The sequence below is a fragment of the Sinocyclocheilus anshuiensis genome, unplaced genomic scaffold (assembly GCF_001515605.1).
Source record: "Sinocyclocheilus anshuiensis isolate Anshui unplaced genomic scaffold, SAMN03320099.WGS_v1.1 scaffold188, whole genome shotgun sequence".
Classification (NCBI taxonomy): domain Eukaryota; kingdom Metazoa; phylum Chordata; class Actinopteri; order Cypriniformes; family Cyprinidae; genus Sinocyclocheilus; species Sinocyclocheilus anshuiensis.
In genome coordinates, this window is record NW_015555768.1 from 1,102,171 (window position 1) to 1,119,927 (window position 17,757).

The following is a 17,757-nucleotide window of genomic DNA, read 5'->3' on the forward strand; positions in this document are numbered from 1 at the left end:
TGCAAATTTTGAACACAGAAAAAGTTACATAGTGCTGCTTTAAGTGGCATATGAAAGTATGAAGTAGCATGCTAACACTCATTTGAACAAAAGGAGATTTTTTTACGATGCAGTTTTTGTCATAATTTATTGTTGATTGTATGTTTTTTAAATGTAAGCTGGAAATTTCAGACTTTCAAGCAAATAAGAACACTGTAAAAAAAATAAAACTCTTGTTAAATCTTGTTTTCCAGGCAAAATATGTAAGCATCTTTAAAACAAGATAAATCCTAGAGAAGCGAAATTGTGTAAGATAATAAAATGTATTTTCAGCAAATATATGTACTACTGTTCAAAAGTTTGCAATAGAACTTTTTTTAAAAATGATTTTTAAAAGAAATTAATACTTTTATTCACCAATGTTGCAATATTTCTATTAAATACTGTTCTTTTGAATTTTCTATTCATCAAAGAATCCTGACAAAAAATGTATCAAGATTTTCGCAAAAATATTAAAGGGGTCATATGATGTTGCTAAAAAGCGGCGGCGGCAACACCAATACTACAGCGAGAATACAAGTTACGCCTTCTTTCTTTGCCTGAACATTTGGGCGGCGATATGCAAATCTTCCCACATTGTGACGTAGACATGTGGGGGCGTGTTAGAATGAGCTGTTTTAGGTAGGCGTGGCTGACTCTTAACTTTTATAAAGAATATCTCTTTGGATTTGAGACTTTAGTCTTTGCAACTTTACAGATCTTCTTTATGCACCAAGAGCTTGTAACACTCCAAAGAGAAAGGAAAACTTGAAATCGCATCATATGACCCCTTTAAGCAGTACAACCGTATTATACATTGATAATAATAAATGTTTCTTGTGCAGCAAATCAGCATATTAGAAAGATTTCTGAAGGATCATGTGACACTGAAGACTGGAGTAATGATACTGAAAATTAAGCTTTGCATAACATGAATAAATTATATTTTAAAATATATTCAAATAGAAAACAGTTATTTTAAATTGCAATAATATTTGACAATATTACAGTTTTTACAGTTTTTTTGTTATCAAATACATGAAGCCTTAGTGAGCATTAGAGACTATAACATTTTTTTTTACCAACCCCAAATTTTTGAACGGTACATCTTTTTAATTTCTAAAATAGCAATAAATCTTATTCTATTGTATTTTAAATGTTGAAAATAGAATGTACTTCAAGTTTTATAAGATATAAATTAAGTTTTATAATCTTCTCATATGAATTTATTTTGTTTTAAAGATTTTTTAATATTTCTTTTGGAAACCAAGACAAAAAAAAACAACAATAATTAATAAAATAAAATTAATTATTATTTTTATTTATTTATTTGTTTGTAGTGAAACAGTTTTACTGGGATGTTAGCAAGACGGTTGCCAAACAGACTAACTCCAAAAAGTTTTAAAATCCATGTAAATCTCTTCTTTGTTTTTTCTTCCAGATCCCTCAGATCAGCTACGCATCCACAGCACCAGAGCTGAGCGACAATAACCGCTACGACTTCTTCTCTCGAGTGGTACCACCAGACTCCTACCAGGCACAAGCTATGGTGGACATTGTGAAGGCGCTGGGCTGGAACTATGTGTCCACATTAGCGTCAGAGGGGAATTATGGTGAAAGTGGAGTAGATGCCTTCGTTCAGATCTCTCGAGAGGCAGGTATAGTATCCGTACAGTCATCAGGCTTTGCATTCTGTTCGCTGATAGTCTATGGATGTAAAACACACTGAAGCTTATATAGAATGATCCAGATTGGGCTTTCCATTAATATGCTATATTTCAAAAAGTAAGAAAGAGGAGCATGACAGAGACAGCTGCATGCATTTGTACCCATCTGCTGCCAGAAATTCATGGCGGTCATTAATATAAATAGAAAGTGAGTCACATTTTAGGAGAGAAAAATTTCAGCATCGGTGTCCATCTCTCTCTCTCTCTGTGACAAAGGAGGTCTGTGCATCGCTCAGTCCTTGAAGATCCCACGAGAGCCCAAACTAGGAGAGTTTGACAAGATCATTAAGAGACTAATGGAGACCCCCAACGCTCGAGGAGTCATCATTTTCGCCCATGAGGACGACATCAAGTAAGTGAATGATATGCTTAATGTATGTTTGATCAGCATGGCCTTTTAAGCCTTATAACATTTTGGGTTAAATACAACTTTAATGCAGCATCTGCTGCATGCTGTTGATTACATTTGAACACCTTGTGCAAATTTATGGAGGCATAAATGAGTGTTAAAGTATTTTATTTTAACTCTCTACAACACAGCTCTTGCCATGAGGATTGCCTGCTGACATGGCATTAAAATCTCAAGTCGCTTGGGTATATTTTTAGCAATAGGCAAAAAAACATTGTATGGGTCAAAATGATAAATTTTTCTTTTATGCCAAAAATCATTAGGATATTAAGTAAAGATCATGTTCCATGAAGATATTTTGGAAATTTCCTACCGTAAATATATCAAAACTTAATTTTTGATTAGCAATATGCATTGCTAAGAACTTCATTTGGACAAATTTAAGGGTGATTTTCTCATTATTTAAATTTTTTTGCACCCTCAGATTCCAGATTTTCAAATAGTTGTATCTCGGCCAAATATTGTCCTATCCTAACAAACCATACATGAATGGAAAGCTTATTTATTCAGCTTTCAGACGATGTATAAATCTTTTTTTTTTTTTACCCTTATGACTGGTTTTGTGGTCCAGGGTCACAAATACTTACCTGTTGTTTGACACAAAAAAAAAGTATTTTAAAAGTGTAATTATTTAAATTAATAATGTAAGCATGTTGAAATAGTGTAAATCTGCTGATTTAATTTTTGCACTTTTTGCATTGGTTTTGATAGAAAACTGGGGAATTCCATGGAATGCCACTTAAATCATCATCAAATTAGCCAAAACATTTTACAAACGAACATGCATCATTCTCAGAATGAAGATTTTGTGTACTTACTGAAGAATTCATGTGAATTCAAGTGCTTCATGTTTCTGCTTTTAAACTTTCAGCTAACAGAGTTTGTCTGCTAGAATTAAATTGTAATTGCATGAATGCACATGCATTTATTATTATTATTATTATTTTTATTTTTTTACAACTGAGGAATGTCAACTTGAAGCGACGTTAACAACCCATTGGACTTCATTAATGTACGTTTACACTGTTTGACAGGATGTTGGAGGAAAGGTGTTAACAAATAAGAAAAACTGATGATTTCAGCTGAAAAAAAAGTTGTTTCAGAGACAGATTTTGATGAAAGATTAAGAAGACAAATGTTTTCTCCCCTAAAATAACGTGCACTAATGATTTGCTTACACTAAGAAGTGTTAAGGCAGAGAGGGTAAATTTTGATTTAATGTTCACTTGTTTATGTTGTATTTAACCCAGAATATTCACTTTATGAGCGTTTACAAGCAATGTTGCAACAATTTTGTCTATAACAGAAGCATAATGGGAGTGTAACGGTGGCTCTTTTTCATCGTTTTTTTTAATGGTTCTGTCTGGAACAAACTGTTCGTTCCATCTGTCGTGGTGCAGCAGACTAATGTTGTCACAGATTTGATAATGGTTAACTGGTAACAAGGGCACATGCAGATTATTTGATATGATTGAACTAACTTTTAGTATTTGTGACATTTATGGGAGATTTGTAAAAACCAAATACTAAATGCAAAGTATGTGCAATTAGAGAAAACATCCTTTGATGTAGTGATAAGACATTATGGGATACTTCGCTTTTGATATGCAATGCATCGCACATGCTCCTGTATGCATGTAAATGGAGTTGGCTCCTGACCAACGAACCTGAAAAGGGAACAATGGCCGCAGTGTTACGCCAGAAACATACTCTACGCAACTGACCCTTCGCCGGGAGTTTTATTGACAGGTGATCTGACCAACCGTAACTCTGAATCTGCCATTTTGTCCAACAAACAATCAGACAGGAGAGTAGATTATCGTCGGTGGACTTGAACTTGAAAATGATGTATATTGATGTCTTTCTGCAGTTGAAACAAGATACCTTCTGATGTTCAGTCATGTTTATTTTGTGCTATAACTAGTAAAGAGGAAGAGATGATCGGTTCACATGTGTCACGCTGGTTTTATTTCTTGTTTAGGTTTTCTTGTCTTGTCATGTGTTTCCTTGACCCTGCCATGTGATCATCCTTTTGTTCATGTGTCTTGTTGTCATTGGTTCCTTTGTATGTGTTACGTTCTCATTGGTTGGATTGTGGCATGTGACCCCATTGTTTGATTATATATATATATATATATATATATATACAGTGGGTACGGATATATATATATCATATAGTTAATGTTCAAGTCTACTCTTGTTTAAGTCATGTTTTAGTTTGTTTTTGTATCACGTTTTTCATTAAAACTGCACGTGGGTTATTTAGAACTCAGCTACAGCAATCTGTCACAACACATTAAAGAGACACAAAATGGTATTTCACGAGTTCACACTTACATGTAAGAAATAGAGTAAAGGTTATGTGTATTTGACGTGCTGTCTGAGGCGAGAGCTCCGAGCTCGGAATTTGCTCCGAACCCAGAGTACCCTCAGTTGACATAGGAATAGTTAGAAGTGAGGAGATGGGGTGGTGGAGGGATGCTAGAAAACTGTCAAGGAACAGAGGTAAGTCTGCTGTGTATATATACCTCTTAACTTGTTAATTGGGTTGATTACTGAATGAGCTCATCTACTGTTAATTAGCAGGGCCATGCAGAGACCTTTGGAGGGGCAGGTGCTCAAAGTATAAAAGGGGTACATGGAACACAGCTTTAAAATAAGGCTGTGCTCCTTGCTGAGACGTGTATCGAAATGGATGCTTCTGTATTGATACAGCAGCAAATGCCGTGACGCAGTTTTGAAAAAGAAACACAGAACAGAAAATACCATTTTAAGTTTAAAAGTTATTTTTTTCTTTGCACCTTTTAATTACTCTGAAATTAGAAACTGAATTATATTATTATTATTATTATTATTATTGAGTTTACAGGGTATGGTGGTTTTGCTGTTGTAAACACTACTGTTGTTGTTGTAGAAAAAAATAATATTTCTGTCTTATTTAAAATTAGGGATGCACTGATACCGATACTGGTATCGGTATCGGGCCCGATACTGGTCTCCTGTACTCGTACGTAGAAAAAATATATTTCTGTCTTATTTAAAATAGAATTATATATTAATCCTGTTCTGAATTTATTCATTTTTTGAATGATGATAATAAAAACAGGATTGATAAGTATAATTCGTAGGATGAGAAAATCAGTTTTATCAGTGCTATGATAATTATTTTAATGCACTCTACATTTTTTAAATACTGTAATAATAGGCCTAATAGTTCAAAGTATGAATAGTTTTTAATCAGATAACATAAAAAGTCAAGATCCCTCGACGCCCTTTAAACTTTTCCCAATCAAACAGCAAGAATGAAAGAGAACAGGCACCTTTGTTTATACTGCTGTGTAGAACTACTTTAGCTGCATTTTTAATATTTAATAAATATTTCATTTTAGCAAAATGTAAATTCGTCCCCTGCACTTTATCCGGGCAGGTGTGTTAACTAAGAGGTTTCTAGATTTAAATCTGGATTTAAATTCAAAGAGACAATATCAATAGTCTCTTGCATGACCTGACGTTTTATTCCTATCCAAAATGAGATGTGAATATAAGGAGTGCATGTTTCATTCATACTCGAAGCCAGAGGGCACTCTCACGCAGAAAGTTTAAAACAAACTCATAGAAGAAATAACTTATGACGTGCAGGAAACCCCTAATATGGACAAAAGCATCAGGTTATGGCTGTAGCTGAGCTGAATAAAAAGCAGAAACGTTTTTACTGATGACATGAAAACAATAAACACACGACTGGGAATATACAGTGGTGTGAAAAAGTGTTGGCCCCCTTCCTGATTTCTTATTTTTTTGCATACTGTATATGGTTTGTGTGTTTTTCAAGTTATCTCCAGGTAATAAATAAATAAACTATATGAATAATGCAGTAGCTACTGATTGACATATCATTTAGTATATTTTCTGCCTTATTCTGTGATAAAAATGGGAAAAAATGTGTTTGTTTTAGCCTTTATAAACCAATCATAAAATTGTCATTAGGAAAATATTGAATAAAAATATTACAGCCCCTTGCTGCAGCTAATGTTATTTCCACAGGCTACACACATCAATATAAACAACAGCTGTGCATGCTCTCTTCACGCCGTTCTTGTAAAATAATAATAATTTAATAATATATGTATACAAGCACACGGCTCCGCTGAGAACTGCACTTACCGGCAGCCGCGGACATTATGAAGGCATCCTGGTAGTGCGCTACATTTAAAGGTGTCTGAACCTGAGGGATCGTCAGGTGAAAGGTCTATTTTATTTAATTTTACTAATAGTTAGATTGGGCAGACCTTCACAAAAGGGTGTTTAATTACAAAAAAAAAAAAAATATTGCCTTGGCAAAAGGGCACTTTGGGCATCAAGGGGAAAAGGGGCAGGTGCTCAAGCACCCAGCAGCACACCCCCCTCTGCAGTGCCTGTTAATTAGGTTAATTATCTGAATGTGCTGCTTCTGAACTTTGTTAATAAAATTTAATTTATTGTTTGAATTTCTTAAAAAATCACAAAATTTGAAAGCTGAGGCTTTGTTTCATACCAAGCGTAACCTGCTCTTTCTTGTCTGTCGGCATGTTGTCAGTGTCCTCTTTGCTCCGTGATGTATTTTTCACTGCGGGAGAACTTGAGGTGTGGCGTGAGAGTGTCTTGACAGGCTTGTCTGTCATTGCAACAGTAACTAAGGGGAAAGCGGGTCTTTGCAAAGGGTCAATTACATGACAGACACGTTGATTAGCAGACACATTGCAAGTGCATCGTCCTGATACACAAACAGAAACCAATCGCAGTAGGTGGCGATAGAGTGTTCTTCAAATGTGTGTGCCATTCAAGTGTTATTTTTCAGGTGAGATTCTCTTCAAACTGTGAGACTGTTATAACAGTAATTGACTCAATAGACATCTGACCCAGGGATGTGCACATTTTGAGGGGCAGGGGCTCGAGTGGAAAAAGGGGCACCTCTCATATTTATTGTACAATAGTTTATTATGCATGCATATTATATTTAAAGTTGCTTAAGAGTTTATAAGACTGGGTTATTCATTCTTTATAGTGTAGACATGTAGAACATATCTGCGTTTGTGCATTAATGTCTGTAATGTGTGCTGTAGGTGTGAAACTTTTAGGAATCTTATCCAAGTTGTAGGCTTGTCAATATTGGTCAGTCAGTCATATCGGAGGATCCGCGAATGAAACTGTCCATTAACTTAAGTTAATTATATGGCAATAATCAGCAATATGCTTTCACACACATAACTTTATTTTTTAATGTTTCAATCTGTTGACACAAATGACTTATTTGAATTTTTCATTGATACAACATGGCACTGAGTTGTTAGAAAAGAAATGTGTAGAGAGAGACGTTATTGCTTGATGACGTCAGGAACCGATGAATCGGCTTTTTGAACCGGTTCAATGAGCCGATCTGTCCGAAAAGAACCGGTTCGCGGAAATGAATCGGACTTTGCATCACTGATGTGAACATAAACAGTTGGGAGAATATTGGACGTGTATTAGTACATTGCATCCGTGTATCCGGTTTTAAAGGGACAGCAGCCTAATTAAGTTGCTATTGTCTGTGGCATTGATGTTAATCAAGCAACAAAAGAAAGACAGAAAATCACTCACTGCTCTTGACTGAATCACTGCTCCACACTGAATCGCCCTAAAGACTAATCTAAATTTATTTATAGAAATAAATATGTCTGCTTGAAAGAATGAAAAATGTGGTAAACACGTTGTTATAAAGAAATTACCATTTGTATTTCATTGAAAAGAAGACCATGTTCTTGTTCTTTATGAGAAGTGGTTTTATTTAATTTTAACATAAAGGCATGTTGTGTGTCACCGCAGTTAAATTGGTGTCTATCATGATAAAACCTTAATATCAAGCCTAGTGAATTTGGAAACCCATTAGATTTTAGCCGACTAAATTTACTGTAGATTTAGACTAAAAACTAGACTAAAACAAAAAAAAAAATACAGAAGACTAAAATATGACTAAAACTGTTATAACAGTCTCACACAAAAGACTATGACTAAAACTAAATCAAAATTTGCTGTCAAAAATAACACTGATTTCAACTTTGCTCTTTGAGCAACTCAGGGGTGTCACCCTTCACCGAAAGTGCTAAGGCTGCATGGGACATGTCAACTTAGAAGGTGCTATACTGTCAAATCCAAAATAAGACTTTATCAATTGATCTCTTGAGCTTAGATGACATTTTCATATATGATAAGAGCAGATACAATATTCAGGACATTGCATTTTTTCTTGCATATTGCCATTTTGTTTTTTCCATTTTTAACTTTGCAAATTCAGAAGTACCAAACAAACACTCCCCGTTAAAAGTCAATACTTTGCTATTGCCGTCAACACTCACGAGTGACGGTTTGCCACTCTGAGTTTGGGTGTCAGAGTCTCTAATCCATATGGCTCATTGATGATGCTTTTTGACAGGCTTATGCAGTGGAGAATGTCTGTGCAGATGAAGTTTCCCCTTCATTAAAACACTCCTGTGAACACGAGCTGTCGCTCCCACTGCGTGAATTGTCAACCACGTCTTCAGTGCTGAAAGCAAATGCATAACTGAATGGCTTAATTCATAATAACTTGGATAAGTGCCACTCTAACTAATTTGATATTTGAATTTCATGAAGGACTTTTCATTTACACACTTATACATTTATATGTTAGATTAATATTTGTGTATATATGCATGCAGTTGTGCTTTGTATAATACAATAAAGGAGGACTTCCACAGCTTGGTTCCTCACAAAGTTTCTTTTAGATTTATGGACAAATTACATTTAAGTTGATCGCTGACAGATATTAAAAAGGAATGCACCCATCTCATTGGCAAAAATATTCAGAATTTGGTCATGCTCCAATAATGTAAGCGTCTTGTAAAAATGCAAAAAAAACAAAAAAAAAATTAAATAACTTAGAAAATATTACAAATTTATTGAAAGTAATTAATTAAAATAGATTAATTTTATAATTCAGTAATAATTTTATTTCATTATAATTCAAATAACAAAAAACATTGTATGTATATATATATATCTTTGTGTAATATTAAAATTTGTTTGATGATCTGAATCTTTTAAGTGTGACAAATATGCAAAAAATTAAAAAAAACAGGAAGGGGGCCAACACTTTTTCACACTACTGTATATGGTTTGTGTGTTTTTCAAGTTATCTCCAGGTAATAAATAAATAAACTATATGAATAATGCAGTAGCTACTGATTGACATATCATTTAGTATATTTTCTGCCTTATTCTGTGATAAAAATGGGAAAAAATGTGTTTGTTTTAGCCTTTATAAACCAATCATAAAATTGTCATTAGGAAAATATTGAATAAAAATATTACAGCCCCTTGCTGCAGCTAATGTTATTTCCACAGGCTACACACATCAATATAAACAACAGCTGTGCATGCTCTCTTCACGCCGTTCTTGTAAAATAATAATAATTTAATAATATAAGTAAACAAGCACACCGCTCAGCTGAGAACTCCACTCACCGGCAGCCGCGGACGTTATTGAAGGCATCCTGGCAGCAGCGCGCTAAATTACTAAAGGTGTCTGAACGTGAGGGCTCGTCATCCCAGATCAGATCGTCAGGTGAAAGGTCATCATGTGGATAATTTTATTTACGGATAAATTATTTTATTTACGCATTAATTTTACTAATAGTTAGATTGGGCAGACCTTCACAAAAGGGTGTTTAATTACAAAAAAATAAAAATAATTGCCTTGGCAAAAGGGCACTTTGGGCATCAAGGGGAAAAGGGGCAGGTGCTCAAGCACCCAGCAGCACACCCCCCTCTGCAGTGCCTGTTAATTAGGTTAATTATCTGAATGTGCTGCTTCTGAACTTTGTTAATAAAATTTAATTTATTGTTTGAATTTCTTAAAAAATCACAAAATTTGAAAGCTGAGGCTTTGTTTCATACCAAGCGTAACCTGCTCTTTCTTGTCTGTCGGCATGTTGTCAGTGTCCTCTTTGCTCCGTGATGTATTTTTCACTGCGGGAGAACTTGAGGTGTGGCGTGAGAGTGTCTTGACAGGCTTGTCTGTCATTGCAACAGTAACTAAGGGGAAAGCGGGTCTTTGCAAAGGGTCAATTACATGACAGACACGTTGATTAGCAGACACATTGCAAGTGCATCGTCCTGATACACAAACAGAAACCAATCGCAGTAGGTGGCGATAGAGTGTTCTTCAAATGTGTGTGCCATTCAAGTGTTATTTTTCAGGTGAGATTCTCTTCAAACTGTGAGACTGTTATAACAGTAATTGACTCAATAGACATCTGACCCAGGGATGTGCACATTTTGAGGGGCAGGGGCTCGAGTGGAAAAAGGGGCACCTCTCATATTTATTGTACAATAGTTTATTATGCATGCATATTATATTTAAAGTTGCTTAAGAGTTTATAAGACTGGGTTATTCATTCTTTATAGTGTAGACATGTAGAACATATCTGCGTTTGTGCATTAATGTCTGTAATGTGTGCTGTAGGTGTGAAACTTTTAGGAATCTTATCCGAGTTGTAGGCTAGTCAATATTGGTCAGTCAGTCATATCGGAGGATCCGCGAATGAAACTGTCCATTAACTTAAGTTAATTATATGGCAATAATCAGCAATATGCTTTCACACACATAACTTTATTTTTTAATGTTTCAATCTGTTGACACAAATGACTTATTTGAATTTTTCATTGATACAACATGGCACTGAGTTGTTAGAAAAGAAATATGTGAACATAAACAGTTGGGAGAATATTGGACGTGTATTAGTACATTGCATCCGTGTATCCGGTTTTAAAGGGACAGCAGCCTAATTAAGTTGCTATTGTCTGTGGCATTGATGTTAATCAAGCAACAAAAGAAAGACAGAAAATCACTCACTGCTCTTGACTGAATCACTGCTCCACACTGAATCGCCCTAAAGACTAATCTAAATTTATTTATAGAAATAAATATGTCTGCTTGAAAGAATGAAAAATGTGGTAAACACGTTGTTATAAAGAAATTACCATTTGTATTTCATTGAAAAGAAGACCATGTTCTTGTTCTTTATGAGAAGTGGTTTTATTTAATTTTAACATAAAGGCATGTTGTGTGTCACCGCAGTTAAATTGGTGTCTATCATGATAAAACCTTAATATCAAGCCTAGTGAATTTGGAAACCCATTAGATTTTAGCCGACTAAATTTACTGTAGATTTAGACTAAAAACTAGACTAAAACAAAAAAAAAAATACAGAAGACTAAAATATGACTAAAACTGTTATAACAGTCTCACACAAAAGACTATGACTAAAACTAAATCAAAATTTGCTGTCAAAAATAACACTGATTTCAACTTTGCTCTTTGAGCAACTCAGGGGTGTCACCCTTCACCGAAAGTGCTAAGGCTGCATGGGACATGTCAACTTAGAAGGTGCTATACTGTCAAATCCAAAATAAGACTTTATCAATTGATCTCTTGAGCTTAGATGACATTTTCATATATGATAAGAGCAGATACAATATTCAGGACATTGCATTTTTTCTTGCATATTGCCATTTTGTTTTTTCCATTTTTAACTTTGCAAATTCAGAAGTACCAAACAAACACTCCCCGTTAAAAGTCAATACTTTGCTATTGCCGTCAACACTCACGAGTGACGGTTTGCCACTCTGAGTTTGGGTGTCAGAGTCTCTAATCCATATGGCTCATTGATGATGCTTTTTGACAGGCTTATGCAGTGGAGAATGTCTGTGCAGATGAAGTTTCCCCTTCATTAAAACACTCCTGTGAACACGAGCTGTCGCTCCCACTGCGTGAATTGTCAACCACGTCTTCAGTGCTGAAAGCAAATGCATAACTGAATGGCTTAATTCATAATAACTTGGATAAGTGCCACTCTAACTAATTTGATATTTGAATTTCATGAAGGACTTTTCATTTACACACTTATACATTTATATGTTAGATTAATATTTGTGTATATATGCATGCAGTTGTGCTTTGTATAATACAATAAAGGAGGACTTCCACAGCTTGGTTCCTCACAAAGTTTCTTTTAGATTTATGGACAAATTACATTTAAGTTGATCGCTGACAGATATTAAAAAGGAATGCACCCATCTCATTGGCAAAAATATTCAGAATTTGGTCATGCTCCAATAATGTAAGCGTCTTGTAAAAATGCAAAAAAAACAAAAAAAAAATTAAATAACTTAGAAAATATTACAAATTTATTGAAAGTAATTAATTAAAATAGATTAATTTTATAATTCAGTAATAATTTTATTTCATTATAATTCAAATAACAAAAAACATTGTATGTATATATATAAAATTTTAATTGTGTCATATATAAACTCCTAATTGAACCAAGATATAGATTTGTTTAAGAAGTCTATATTGACAAAACCCTACTGAAAGAAATGACGGTATGATTTTATGTACATAAGTGAGATGGGTTACAGAAGTGAGATGGGTTATTAACATTGTTTCATGTTTACATTTCTCACTTTTTACTTCAAAAAAAAAAAATAAATAAAGTTTTACACTTTACTTTTTTCTGTAACAGTATTCAAGTGAAATCCATTTATTTTCTATTAATTTGAACACTGTTAACATTCTCCATTTGTAACAGTTTCAGTTTCATACAGATGTTTGTTACAGCAAAATAGCCATGAATCTAATGTCTGAGGTGCTTTTTTAAACACAAAACAAAATGACAGGTGATGTTAGTGGTTTGTTTTACACCAGTTCTATTGCTTTTTTTCATTCTCTTTGTTATAAATGATCTAAAGTGCTACATGATTGCAATTACATGAATGGCAATTATTGAACCGATCAAATTACTGTCCAAAATGCTAAAATACAGCATAGTAGCAAGAGAATACTGCATGTCCCCTATAATATTAGTTAGATTGACTTTGCTTCAGTATAAAAGTATATTTGTGCTGTTTCTTGTCCAGACAGGTCCTGGAGGCTGCAAGGAAGTCCAATTTGACGGGTCATTTTAAGTTTGTGGGATCGGACAGCTGGGGTGCCAAGAGCTCTCCGATCCTGGACCAGGAGGACGTGGCTGAAGGTGCCGTCACCATTCTGCCCAAAAGAGCTTCTATTGAAGGTTTGAAATATACATATGCATCCTTTAAGTCGTTATGAAATAAATGCATGTCACGGATTGTATTGTGATCGATTCATTTGTGCGCTTAAAATTTTTTATTAGAAAATTAGGACTCCACCAATAATGGTTATTTATTGGCATTGATGGTTCCATGAAGAACTTTTAACATCCATAGAACCAGGGCCGTCCTTAGCTGATGTGGGGCCCGGTTGGGAGCGGGGCCCCCCTCAGTCCGTTCGTGATTGTGATCGCGTTCGCCTCGGTCCGTTTGCCTCGTTTCTTCACACTAAGAGGGATCCCCGGGTATTAAGACATGTATAGCTTAATATAACGTAAATTATGTCTCTTATTTAAATATATAGTAGAAACCCCATGAAAGATGTATGTTATTTAAAAAAATCGACATGGTTTTTGGACTATATGGGGGGCGCCATTATTTTATGTGCACAGTACATTCTGCGTCGATGACGTCAAATGGTTGCACTCGGTGAGCTACTGGCGCTTATTTCTATAGTCTTTGGCTTTTTACCGCAACACAACTCAGAATACACAACTCAGAAAATAAAATACTGATACGATATCACATTGTGTGACTTTTGGTTGTAATTTTCAGTCGAAGGGCAACAAGAGAAGCAATGCAAGACTTCACAAGAAGAGGAGAAAAGAATGGGAAGATGCCTGTGGACGAATAAAACTTCCTAAAGACCCGCTTCTTTTTTCACTCCACTTTAGTCCTGATGCCTTTGAGTCTTTTAGTAGACCACAGCTACTGAAAGAACTTACAAATGGCTGAGAAACGCTATGTCATCCTGTAAACATGCCGACGCTAATCATGACGCGCGGCCGCTAGAGGAGTTTCTCAGCGCAGATTTTCCTCGAGATCCGGGGCGTTTAGACTCCATGTGGGGAAAAATCGATGGTACAGCATTTGGTTTAAGCCTATGCTTATCCATCTCCACCTGTAAGCTCTTTCAGTAGCTGTGGTCATCATAACAGTATTTTATTTTCCGAGTTGTCTATTCCGAGTTGGGTTGTGGTAAAATTAGCAACAGGTAGCGGCAGTAGCTCACCGAGTGCAACCATTTTACGTCATCAGAATAATGGCGCCCCCCATAGTCCAAAATATGTATAAAACGATGTGATTTTTAAAATAACAAATCTTTAATGAGTCTACTACATATTTCAGGAAGAGACATCATTTACATTATATTAAGCCATACAAGTCTTAATACCCAGGGATCCCTTTAAGAACTGTTCACTGAAATGTTTTTTGGGGAATCAAAAATGGTTGAGCGAATCTGCCACTCTAACTTTTCACAATACAATCAACAATCGATGGATAAAATGAAGTCCTACATTTCTTTCTTGCTTGATAGCCATTTTACTTGGAAATAGATCACAATATGGTAGTAAAGTTGGTTGCAACTTCTATTTCATGCTGTGTTTTTTACAATCGATTCCACTATAAGGATAAAATTGGTAATTTTTCTGCTTTTAAATCAGGATTTGACCAGTACTTCACCACTCGATCCCTGGAGAACAACCGCAGGAACATCTGGTTCGCTGAATTCTGGGAGGATGACTTCAGGTGCAAACTGACACGTCCAGGTATCAAGATAGACCCAGAAAAGAAGAAATGCACAGGTGAGAGCTCCTGTTAGCCGTTTGCAAGTTAACTGATGTTTGGAGCAATGACAGCTGACCTTAAAAGCTTTTTAATGTCTTCTGTCTGTCTTCTTGTTCAGCTTCTCTAAGTATTTTCATTTGTCACTTTGCTGTCTCACTGTGTTCATTTTACCCTTTCTCTCTCTCTCTCTCTCTCTCTCTCTCTCTTTCAGGGGAAGAACGGATTAGTCGCGATTCTCATTATGAGCAAGAGGGCAAGGTTCAGTTTGTAATTGATGCAGTTTACGCTATGGCTCATGCTTTGCACAACATGCACCAGGATTTGTGCCCGGGAGCCACGGGCGTTTGTGATAAGATGGACCCAGTGGAGGGACGTTTGCTGCTTAGCTACATCCACTCCGTCAACTTCAATGGTGAGTCAACATCATGCTAGATCAGAATCACTGAATATGAGACCTGACTGGCATCAGAAATGCCATTAGGCTGGATGCCAAAAGATGTTCAAAGGTCCAAACTAAACCCCATAGAGAGCTTTAATTTTGTCTCACGGACTCATTTGGATTGAACACTGTGTCATGCATATTGATATTTGAATTGGATATTTGAATTTTTAACCACAAATTAAAACTATGTTTTCATGTACTCATCGCTATGTTGTTCCAAACCTGTATGACTTTAGTTATTTTGGAGAAAGTTAGGATGAACTGGTTTGTTGTTTGCCTTATTTGTAAGTCATTTTGGATAAAAGTGTCTGCTAAAAGAATAAATGTTAATGTAAATGTGGAAATTTTGAAGAATGTGAGCTCTTTTCTATATAATTAAAGAGTACAGCAGGTTTATGCGCTGTATAAGAAGTTTAAATTGGTATTGGCTGAAAATCACTGAAAATTTGTGTTTGCAAACATTCAATTATTTGATCAAAATTCAGTTGAAAACGTCGACACTGACGTTAAGGGTCTCACTTGGGAGCCCCAATCACCTCTGAGCATTACAAGAAACGGCCAATTACAATTGGCGAGTGGAATTTGCATGCCAAGCCACTCCCGGTACATACGGGTATATAAGATGGTGGCGTGCATCCACTCATTCAGGTTTGTGCTGAGGAGCCGAGAAGCATCCCGGCATTCAGCACAGTTCATGGTTGTGGCATAATGTCTCCGTTCCCTCCTTCAGGGAATGAGGGTTATATACGTAACCGAGACGTTCCCTATCAGTCAGTTACGTTCGATGTTACATCGACACTGATGTTAGGGGTCCACAACCAGAACTCTATTGTGAAAATTGAATGTGAGGTGTTGACAAGCAAGAGTGTCAGGACAGATGCACCTCAGTCCCTAACCTACCCAATGCCCTATAAGCCAGATCATTTATCAAATATACGGGCTTACCAGGGAAGCTGAAAAAAGGGGTGTTCCAACATTCTCACAATTCTAGATTTCAGCAACCATTGGGGTGCGGAATGTGAACAGTAAGACTGTGTTCGGGAGAACACAACAGGAACTGACAGTAAACAAACTGTCTAGGGAACACACAGGTCTACCAAGGGAAACCGTACTGTGGAAAAAAACATACAGGATTACCAAGGGAATCTCATGTATGGCACCAAGTCCAGTAAAAGAGGGTGACTAATGGCATGCAACCCAAATACTGGACGTGGCAACAGACTCCTCCACTAAGTCTGAATACCACAGGGTGTTGGAGGAATCAACTAGGATTCACCAGATGGAGAACTTACTTGAAGAAGATAAGCACACTTACCCTAACCAGAGGAATGGCACCGTAAGCGAGACACCGAGCCAGACCTCCCACAAATTACCTGTTTGTCCCCTGTTGAGGAGTCTCCTCCTTGGATTCCGGTCGGGGCAGAGCAGATGTTGACCCCTCAGGGGGGTGCCTTCGGACAGACGAAGACCCAGACCTCGGCGATTTGACAATCGGAGTGACCCACCGAGGCAAAATCTGCTTAATTAACTCCATCTGCTTCTGGACTGCCGAGAACTACTGGGCAAAGTCCTCAACAGTGTCACCAAAGAGGCCGGCTTGGGAGACGGTGGCGTCGAGAAAGTGGACCAATCGTTCAGCCTCAAATGTTTGGGGGATGGAGGCGAGTTCACCTCCAGCCTGATAGACTTGGCAGCTCGAAGGAGCATGGCCATCAGCTCTGCTTCCGACTTCGACTGTGTAGCCGTAATGTTGAACGTGACTGACTGATAGGGAACTACTGTTATGAAACGTTATTACAATTTACCTGTAAATTGTCCTTCAGAAATCATTATAATATGCTTATTTGTTGCTCAAGGTTTAATTTTTGTTATCAGTGTTGAAAGCAGTTGAAATATTTTATATAATTTAATATAAAAATTTATTAAAAATTTTATTTAAAATGTATTCAAAAGAACAGCATTTATTTGAAATAGAAATCTTTTGTAACATTAGAAATGTATTTACTCTCACTACTAATCAGTTGAATGCATCATTTAATGCTGAATAATTTTATTAAAATATTATACATTCTTTTATATTATAAAATATTACAAAATCTGTTTATTTAAATAATAAACATATTGTCTACAATTAAAAAGTGCATGTTATTCCAAGGAAAAAAAACCCTTTTTTTAAATAAATTTTTCCACCTCTATTAACCACTAATATTATAGCTACTTTTCACAGTCTAATCAAATCCTGACTGAGAAAATCAAGTCCCGCTCTACAATATTATTTGCAGAATATTCCATTTAATTTTGAAATGTGTGACAATAGTGCCGTTAAAGTGTTGCGAATGTTTTTACATGTGGTGTTGATATACAGCATGTGCTTAGTGCTTCACAGTACCACTTTGGCCTCG

At 36.0% G+C, this 17,757-nt stretch overlaps 1 protein-coding gene across 1 annotated transcript in view; it reads left to right on the forward strand.

Annotated features, from left to right (window-relative positions):
* LOC107674373 (metabotropic glutamate receptor 6-like) overlaps positions 1–17,757 on the forward strand; it is a 69,619-nt gene that overhangs the window by 34,759 nt on the left and 17,103 nt on the right. Inside the window, exons 3-7 of the mRNA XM_016468335.1 lie at positions 1,460–1,676; positions 1,962–2,097; positions 13,132–13,286; positions 14,790–14,930; positions 15,125–15,325. Coding sequence (XP_016323821.1) covers positions 1,460–1,676; positions 1,962–2,097; positions 13,132–13,286; positions 14,790–14,930; positions 15,125–15,325 — 850 coding nt within the window. The remainder of the gene's footprint in view (positions 1–1,459; positions 1,677–1,961; positions 2,098–13,131; positions 13,287–14,789; positions 14,931–15,124; positions 15,326–17,757) is intronic.